This window comes from Cibotium barometz, chromosome 62 (assembly GCF_041138505.1).
Source record: "Cibotium barometz isolate CiBa-2024 chromosome 62, ASM4113850v1, whole genome shotgun sequence".
In the NCBI taxonomy this organism is placed as follows: domain Eukaryota; kingdom Viridiplantae; phylum Streptophyta; class Polypodiopsida; order Cyatheales; family Cibotiaceae; genus Cibotium; species Cibotium barometz.
In genome coordinates this window covers 36,323,904-36,334,107 of record NC_141107.1, presented here as the reverse complement: position 1 = coordinate 36,334,107, position 10,204 = coordinate 36,323,904, and the positions used below count along the sequence as shown (strand labels likewise).

The window sequence follows — 10,204 nt, the reverse complement described above, 5'->3', positions numbered from 1 at the left end:
AATGTTTACAAAGGACCAAAAGGTCCATGTGACCAAAAGTGTAAAAATGAATTCATAAAGTAACAAGTATTTGCGTGTGTGTGAGAGAGAGAGAGAGAGGGGGAGAGAATCTTCACTCTACAAATATTATATTTGCAATGTTTTTGCTAAAAAGAGCAATTATTACTATTTTTACAATTCAAAGAGTGTAACCATTTTCTTGCACTCATGACTAGCCCTTCATTATTTAATGCCTCCAAAAACAAGCGGGGGGGCCATACATATTTATTTGGTCACCAACATGAAGCATGCATTTGTCATGTCATTCTCACCAAAAGAGAGTTTGAGATTTGGGTGGATTCAATCTACTAAGCTGAACCATTTAAATTTTAACCCTAGGAGAAATTAAGAAGCGACTGCACCATTTCCAAAGTAAGTCAAAAGAGAAAAAACGACTCTGTTTTGTCTTCGTCTTCGTTTTTCGCTGCGGTGGGGGAATGTTTCTTCTCAAAGCATTATTTTCAGCATCGTCGTCTCCCACAAGGCCTCGGCCGATTTCTCGCTCGCAGTCGGAGTTCATTCAGCTCTGCTTAGGCGTTTTGAGGCTTTGAAAGAGGTTCACTTCACGAGAGCAGCGAGAACACTGTGCCAAGGTGAAGGAGGCCGAGCTAAAAAGCATCCGAGAGAGAGAGAGAGAGAGACAGAGAGAGAGAGAGAGATATGGCGAAGTTGGCTTTGTCAGATTTCTCCAAGAGCAACATCGAAGCATGGGACTTTCTGACCTGAAGCGGAGAAGCGCTGCTCATCATCAAGGTCAATCAAAATCTTCCAAGACGGGGTCGGTGTGCTGTGTGGCGTCAAGGCCACGGGGAGGATCCTCCTCCTCGGTGAGGGCCAGTGATGGCTGCTCCTCCGTGGAACTCCAGCATCGGTGGAGAGCCAATGGCGGCTTCTCCCCACCTCTCTCGTCTCGATGGGACCCTTCCTCCTCCTCATCGCTCTACCATCATCATCATCAGCAGCCACCGCAGGACTTGGTATCTTCTGCCCACTGCTCCTTCTCCTCACAGTGGCGACAGCAGCAACTACGGCAGAATGGGGCCACCTCCTCGCTCAGCAGAAGCGAGAGCCGAGCTGGAAGCGGGCGGTTCAATGAGCCCTTCCACCATCACCAGCGTGATCTCTTAGACAACAACAGTGTCTCTTCCAGCAGCAGCCCTCCAGACAGTTTTAGGGGTCCCCATTGGACTTCGCGGGATGCCAACATAGGCGATTTTGCCTCTGCATCATCAGGTAACTATAGCTTGCTGGAATTGCATAGATTGATTTTCTTTCATTTGCATCAGGTAAGTCATCTGTTTCCCCTCTTCTTATGTTGGAGTCAAAGTGTTAATTTCTTGGCTATTTTGGATTGTGGGCCTTTCTTACCATTCATTTCCCATGGCCTTGGAGACGAAAGGACATGCAGATTTAGGTTCATTCCATTAGTCTTGCAATACCTTGTGTTGAATTCACCTCCTACACTTTGTGCAAATTTCTTAGCATTCATTTACTTTCTTCACAGCTTCAAGCTTTTGACTAAGGAATCAAATCAACCTCTGTATGTTCTCAGGTTTATGAACCCCTTACAGCAAGTGTATGTCACAGTTATTTTTCTGTGTGTGTTTTTCTAGCATGTGCTTATTATATGATCCATTGTGCCATTTCAGTTGAGCATGGTTCATGATCAATTTAGTTCATGGACATCCTTAATTTTTTTAAATACAAGTGTGAACTATTAGGTGTGCATACCTGATATGTGAACTATTAATAGTGTTATGTGGATTTTGCTATGTTCCAACATATCCGGATACCCAAGAATTATGGTGCTGTTTTTACCTTCCACTGGTGTCTAATGAATAAAATCAGTGCACATTGCTTTGTAGATTCAAATTATATTCCTATGCATCTACACAATAAACGTGGTGCTATACACTGAAGAGGCTTCCACAAGAATTGATAGATTATTAACTCGTGTCTTCATGAGTTGGAAGTTATTATAACATCTGCATAATCAATGTATCTGATCCTGGGAATTTGATGCATGAGAAGGGTTTCCCTTGCAGACATTTGTTGACTTGCATCAATAACATGCACATGAATAAAGATTAGATTATGAAATAGAGCTTAAATCCAATGCAACACAACATCAACCCCGTGGGGTTGAGGGGAATCTCCTACCTCATTTAGGAATCAATGATTTTTTTGATGTAAAGTTTGAAATACTATAGCTTGTTAAGTCTTTTGAGAGTGGCCAATGAGGTGATAGCTCAAGTGGTAAAGGTGCTTGTCTAGGATCAGGAGGTCTTGGGTTCAAAACCCCACAAGAACCATCGTCAAAATTCTAACATGTTGTGTACATATAAACCAAGTCCTACAAGAACCGTTGTCATTAGTCTACAGGAAAGTAGGTTTATACTAAGAGCAGAGTTTTTTTAATCATCAATTGTTGAATCAATTCTAATCAAATCTCAAAATATTTAGTTGCAATAGAACAGAGGACACGTTCACTCATTCTTAGATCCATGCCCACAACAATGTAGGAGTGCCAAGAACCTGCATGCGTCATTTTAAATTTTTTACTCGAGAGGGATACTCTCCATAATCAAGCTGCTATATCTGCATTATTACTTGGTACTGAAGAACAAAACTTTGCATTTGACCAAAAGGGCTGAATCACAGCTTGCTGTTTTTGAGTAGTTGATTTGAATCTTTGGGTGACGATTATGTAGGTCCACCCATTTGTCTAGGATGATAAGAAATTTTTAGATTTGAGTTTTTTGGCCAGCTATTCACTCTGACTTACTTTGCTCTAGGGATGCTATGTGCAGCCATGTCACTCCCTGGACAAAATATGGGCCTTTTTCTCCGATAATAGAAATGCAATTTCTGTGGAGAGATCTTCAGTGTAGCACTACTCATGTGAAACCCAATTTTTGAATTTGAAAGGGGATGGGATTGGACCACACCCAAAGGCTCCAGCAGATTTAAGACTCTTTTCAGCAAGGGAAGAGCGAGTAGGAATGATTAGATGCTAATCTGCCTAACAATGCAGATTCTAATATGGATATAGAGGACGTATTCAAAAGAGCGAGGGTTGATTCATTAGAGGACACAGAGCCAAGCAGAAATTATCAGCAGTAACACAATTGAAGCTGGCTCTAGCTCTGCCCAAAGGGCTGCTTTGCTCATTGCCTCTGTCCTAAAGAGGGCAAGTATCAAGCATGGATTGAGAAGATTCAGAAGCAGGTAGTAAACAATGCCACGAAAGAATTGACAAAGTTGCTTATTCGATGCACTTTGTTTTTTCTTATCATGAACCTTCCTCATTGAAGGAAGGCCATGAGAGCAATCAACCTCAGGTATGAGTTGGAGGATTTCTCTAATGAGTCCTTGCACACAACAGAACTAAGGAGAGGGAAATAGGCTGTGCAGCTAGACATACAGCCATTTAAGAGCACTTGGGTGAAAAATGGCTGGACATACCATAGTTACGGAAAATGGGAAAACAAAAATGAAACGGAACCGACATTTTTGAGGGGGTGGAAATGGGGAAATGCCAAAGCTTCGGGGAATGCACAACAGCTCATACAGCTAATCAGAAGGGATTTGAGTAGAAGCGCCAACCCAAAATGAGGAAGAAAAATCGGTTGCCTCTTCCCATGCACTCAAATGTTTTTAAATTCATTGAAATCTGAATTGCTGCCCAAAAATGGCCCAAACTGTGCGTGATGCGTGTTCGGTGTTGGCCATTATATCTGATGTGAGTGAAATTTCGCTCACGTCGTGAACGAAACTATTCAAATTCGGTGTGAGTGAATTTCAAATCTGTCGTGAACGAAACACAATTTCAATCCGGTGTAAGCCAAATTCAAATACGACATGAATAAAACAGTACATCTCCGGTGTGAGCGAATTTTAAATCTGCCGTGAACGAAAAAAGCCTTCTTCTCTAGGAACAAAGGCAAAGTGGATTTGTGGATTTGTCTCATAGGGTGACACCAACAAGAAGAAAGGAAAGTGTCATTACTGTCACAAGCTAGGGCACTACATCAAAGAGTGTTGGAAGAGACTTGCAAAGCAAAAAGATGAAAGTGTCATTACTGTCACAAGCTAGGGCACTACATCAAAGAGTGTTGGAAGAGACTTGCAAAGCAAAAAGATGATGAAGACTCTGCAAACTCTGCCACTTCTACCTCCGACAACAAAAAGCAATAGCTAGAAGAAAAACCTAGTCAATGATGACTGGCCTTTCTAGCCACATTATCACTATGGGGGGAATGTTAAATATTAATAGGTGGTTGTGTAAACTAGCACTCTAGTGAGTGTAAGCTTAGGTTTAAATAAAGTGGCTCTAGTGTGTGTGAATAGTAGCTAGTGTGTAGATTTATTTGTGTGTGGGAATAGCCCCTTAGAAGGATCTTATGTAAGCAATGATGTGTAAAGGTGACACCTCTTAGGGACATTTGGCATCATGCCTTGACATGTGGCATGTGTGGTGATAGATGTTGGAATGATCATCTCGAGGCGGCTTGATCCCTTTTATGTTCCTTTTATTTAGCATATTTATATGATATTTTTTTGGGTATTTTTTTCACCTTTTATCAGGCGTTTTTTGTAGTCGTGGACTTTGTCCTCAGTCATGGGTTTTTATGTTGGCCGACTAGCCTCTTCATGATGTATATAAGAACAGGCTTTTTGCCATATAATTCATTCATCATTTTGCTCAAGTATTGGGTCATTGGTGGTGTCATGGCCCTGTGAAAATGGAACAGTACAAGTGTGGGCATGGTGGTTGCAGAGTCAGAATATTTTATGATTCACATGGGGGGGTGCCCGGACAGAGTTTAAGATGTGTGGACATCCCTAGGTGTGAAGGGGGGAACTAGAAACATTAAACTTTAATGTTTATTAAAGTTTGCCCCTAGGCCTTAGTGGCCCTAGGAACTTATTAAAGTTTGGGGCCCTAGGGATTAATTTGGGGGAGGAGTGTTTCTCTCTCCTCTCTCTCTCTCTCTTCCCTTTTTTGGGAGTCGTGGAGCAAAAGTGGAGGAGCCTTCATGCGCATGATTCACAAGCGTGGAAAAGCTGAGGAAGCTCTAGGCGGCTGCTGAAGACTGGTCTAGCTGCTGTTTTTCTGTGAACTGTGTGTTGAAGAAGGCTGTACAACAGCCGTACAGTACTGTACGACTGCAGGGATTGCTGTGGACAGAGAAGCGCAGGTCTGTGGGACTGGTACAGGCGCCTGCAACTGCAGAATACAGGCTGTACAGTGCTGTACGACTGCAAGTACAGCCCTGTACTTTTTGTAGGTACACTGTACGGCCAGTTCTAGGGCAAGTACAGGTGCTGGATAGTACTGTAGCAGGACGACGCAGGTAACCAGTAGCAAAATCCAGCAGGCGGCTACCTCTGATTCTCTGCAGAAAGATTGTACCGTCAAGTATAAGCAAGTACAGTCAAGTACAATCAAGTACAGTGCTGATTTTCAGATATGTACTTCCAAGGACAGCATAAGAGTGAACATCAGGAGGAGGGTACAGGCAAGTACAAGCACATGTGTTAAGCAGGGTTGTGGATACAAGTGCCTGCAAGTACAAATTGGTGCTGTTGCTTTCTCCAGTACTGTTTCACGAGCTGAACTTGGTAAGCCTTGTTTCTGTTCATCTCTCTCTCTTTCTACTGCTTGATGTCTGTTGCAGATATGTGTTATCTGGCCCCTTGTGAGAGGAGGGGTATGGCAGATTGACAAGGGTTGAGACAGAGTTTGGACAGCGCATGTATGTTTGAGCTGAGAAGATGTATCATGCACTTGAGTTATGCCAGATGTATGCTCATGGCTGGCCTGCTTAGTGATCTTGGCTGATCAGAGGGAGGCACAGTGTGTTGTTTGAAGACACAGATCTGTGTGCATAGATCCTCTGTGCTGAGAAGGATTTGTGGGCCGTCAGATTGGATATACAGGTGTAAACTCTTGGCTGATCTTTGTGTTGTACTCAGCCATTCATTTTATTATAATTGAATAAAGAAATACCGCAAGGGGCGCCAAGCTTTGGGGCCAACAGGTGTCGCTGTGTTTTCAGATTTGGGCACTCTAGCTCCAATCTGCTTTGTTTTATCATCTAGACTACAAGTGGACGGGTGATTGCTAATCTACCGCACTCTGGTTTTCTATCAGAGGCCGGTTTCAAGGTTCCGTTGCCGGGACCAATCATCAACTTTCTGAAGGGGGTGAGCTCGTGGTTGCTTTGAAGAAAGCCATCGTTGAAAATTCAGCAATCATGTCTGATACAGAGGATGAGTACTTCTGTCATGAAGAAGAAGAGCAAGAGACTTCTCCTGAGAGAGATGTATCTGAGGATATCTTTGCAGGAGAACAGGCTGCAGATGTGGAGCCTTATGAGGATGTAACACAGCCAGAAGATGTGCATGGTAAAGAGGATGATGATGCTCGGTTCAAAGATCGCTTGGCTAGTGTTATGGATACTTTTATGCAGCTCACACAGAGTGAGAGATTTGCTGAATTTATGAGATCTCGCACAGAGCCCCGCACAGAGCCCCAGCAAAAGAAGAAGAAGGTTCGTTCGAAGAATCTTCCACAGGGTCATAGTGGTGCCATCCCACAGGAACCATCTTTTGGCCAGTTTCCGAATATGCAGCATGCTTATGGTGCAAACTCTCAGAGTTCGTTCTATGGACAGCCACCTATTCCTCAACAGAATATGCATCCAGGTTATTTTGGTGGTGGCTCGGTGTTCCAATCCATGACTGGGGGTTACCCTCAGGGAGGCATGGGTATGTATGGGCCTTTTGGAGCCAATTTTCAGCCTGGCATGCAGGGGAATATGTATGGTGGTATGCAGTCCGGTATGGCTGGAAATATGTTTGCAGGCATTCAACCTGGGATGCAAGGCAATATGTTTGGTGGTATGTAGCCAGGTATGCATAATGGAGTGTATGGAAACATGGCTGGAATGTATGGTATGCCTGGCATGGGAATGGGACATGTTGACCCAATGATGGGTATGAATGTTGGGGGCAGCAATCTCACGAAACCACTTCCATATGATAATCTAACGCCTATGGGAAAGGCGAAGGATTACAAGGAAGGGGGAGCTGCAGTGAAGTTTGACACTTTCAGTGGGGCCAAGGATAAATTGAAGGCACTTACCTTTTTACAGCAGTTTGATGCTGCTTTTTCTGGTGGGAATTACACAGAGTCCTCTAAGGTGAGGACAGCTGCCACTTTTCTCAAGGGCAATGCTTTGCAGTGGTGGTCTACTCTTCTTTTGCAGGGCATAGCACCCACCACATGGGTCCAATTCAAACAGGTTTTCTCTTCCGTATGGCTCACATCTACATTTGAAGTGGATGTTATGACCGCATGGCATAAGCTGGATGCTTCAAAGTGTGATATTATAACAAGAAGTTTTGGGAAGCTCTACTCCCAGTGACTTCTTATCGTGCCGTGCCATTATCTGAGCAGGTAGAGAAGTATTGTTGTGGGCTGCCCAAAGAAGTACGAGATTATTGTATAAAGACAAGAGTAACGAACATGTCACAGATGATTGAAAATGCTATGGCAGCTAATGCGTTACTCATAGGTGGTTCATCTGGATTTAAAGGCAGTAAGAAATTGGGTAAGAAAGCTGAAAAATTTGGGCATGTTTCTCGTGATACTAAAGGGTCTTCAGAGACAAAGTATAAGAAGTTGCCAATGCCCAAGAGGACTTATGAGGAAAGACAGGCTTTGAGAGATGCTCAAAAGTGTTTTTACTGTACTGAAGAGGGGCATATGTCATTCAATTGTCCCAAAAGAACGTCCAAAAAGGACCCTGACAATAAAGGAGAGCCCAAGCCAAAGAAACCAAAGCCTTCTGCAGGCTTAGTTCCTGATCTTGTGGGGGAGCAGCTAGGTGGTGAAGCTACAGAGTTGTGCAGGGCATGGGGCAAAGTGAGAGATCAGAATGCTTTGATCTTCTTTGACACAGGTGCTAGAGCCAACTTCATTTCACCAGATTTGGCTGGCCGATTGGGGATTCGCGCAGAGGAGATGGAGCCGTTACATGAGGCAAATATGGCTTGTCCAGGGTATGCAGAACCCGTTACTCCTATCATTGGGAAGCTTCGGCTTCATTTGCAGGGTTATGTGGACAGCGAGGAGTTCTTCATCATGCCTTTGGATGGCTGTGATGTTTTGTTGGGGATGCCATGGTGCCACAGGATACATGCGGTGGTGGATACTTACAATAGGAAAATTACTCTGACTCATAGAGGGAAAGAGCATGTATTGGATGTAAAACTCAAAGGGGAATCTGTTCCTATTGTATCCGCTTCGGCGATTTCATCAGTAATGAAAAAGCATCTTTCCGCGTACTTGATTTATGTAAAGGATGCACAGGATGATGAGTCTAAGTCTAATTTGTCAATGTTAGATAAGGACAGGGCTGATTTCTTAAGTGGGTTTCAAGACTGTTTTTCCGAGTCATTGCGAGGAGAATTACCTCCTGAGAGGCCAGAAGATCATGCCATAGATCTGATTCCTGGTAGTACTCCACTGAATAGACCGTCGTACCGTGTTAGTGCAGCCCAACAGGAAGAGATTATGAGTCAGGTGCAGGAGCTTCTAAATAACGGGTTGATTCAGCCTAGCTCATCACCCTTTTGCTCACCTGTGCTCTTAGTGCAGAAGAAGGATGGTTCTTGGCGCATGTGTATTGACTATAGGGCGCTGAATAAGAATACCATCAAGAATCGATTCCCCATACCGAGGATCGATGACATATTGGACCGCTTACAGGGCTCCACAGTTTTTAGTCGTATTGACTTGAAAAGCGGGTATCATCAGATACGCATTAGACCCGAGGATGTGCATAAGACAGCATTCTGAACCACGTTTGGGTTGTATGAGTTCTTGGTTATGCCCTTTGGTTTGACAAATGCGCCTGCCACATTTAACAGAATGATGGACAGGATTTTCAGACCTCATAGAGAGTTTGTGGGCACATTCTTTGATGATATGATTGTGCATTCACAAACTGAGGAAGAGCATAGAAGGCATTTGGCCATTGTGTTTGCAGAACTCAGAAACCATAGATTGGTGGTTAATGGCAAGAAGAGTGAGTTTTTCTTGCAGGAGATACATTTCCAGTTCTCATGCAAGAGGGACATGTGATAGCCTATGAGAGTAGAGTTTTGCAAGATGCTGAGAAGCATTTACAGGTGTATGAGAAAGAGATGTTGGCTGTAATTCACGCTCTTTCTACATGGAAACACTACTTGCTTGGGGCTGATTTCACTGTGCAGACAGATCATCAGACCTTGCGATATTTCCTCACGCAGACTAAGCTTTCAGAGAAGCATATGCGTTGGGCAAACTTTTTGTCAATGTTTCACTTCCAGATTGTGCATGTGGAAGGCAAAAAGAATGTAGTGGCAGATGCTTTGTCACGCAAGCCACAGGTCTCTGCAGTTTCACTTGCTTATCATCATGAGCTTGATGAAATGAAAGAGCAGTATGCCCATGATGAGGATTTTGAAAGGTTGTATGATCATATGTCTGAGGGTCAGTGACATGAGCATTACACTCTTAGAGATGGGTTTTTATTGATGCATGGCAGACTGTGTGTTACCAGGCCATTGCGACTCAAGGTTATGATTGAAAGTCATGCTCCACCGTATGCAGGTCATAGAGGTATTGACGCCACGGTCAAAGCAATGGAGACTTTCTTTTATTGGCCAACCTTGAGAAGAGATGTTGATGCCTTTGTGAGGCAATGCATTGTATGTCAGAAGGTAAAGTTTGACCGTCAGAAGACACCAGGGTTATTACAGCCTTTACCTATTCCGGATAGACCTTGGGAGAGCATTGCCATGGATTTTGTATTTGATCTTCCACGGACACAAACGGGAAATGATGGCATTTGGACTATCATATGCAGGTTCAGTAAGCAGGCTCATTTCATTCCCGTGAGGAAGACAATTAAAGTGGATCATATGGTGAAGTTGTTCATGGCGAACATCTTCAAGTATCATGGCTTGCCCACGTCTATCATTAGTGACCGTGATCCACGGATGACGAGTTTGTTTTGGAGAGGGTTGTTTGACAACATGGGTACAACTCTCAAGTTTTCATCGTCATTTCATCCACAGACAGATGGTCAGTCAGAAGAGGCTAACTCTACAG

The 10,204-nt window shown here is 43.6% G+C and overlaps 1 protein-coding gene across 1 annotated transcript in view; it reads left to right on the top strand.

Annotated features, from left to right (window-relative positions):
• The first annotated feature begins 386 nt into the window (after positions 1 to 386).
• LOC147604422 (uncharacterized) overlaps positions 387 to 10,204 on the top strand; it is a 60,483-nt gene continuing 50,665 nt past the window's right edge. The window contains exon 1 of the mRNA XM_086795135.1: positions 387 to 1,272. Within this exon, the coding sequence (XP_086651261.1) occupies positions 747 to 1,272 (526 nt within the window). The 5' untranslated portion in view covers positions 387 to 746. The remainder of the gene's footprint in view (positions 1,273 to 10,204) is intronic.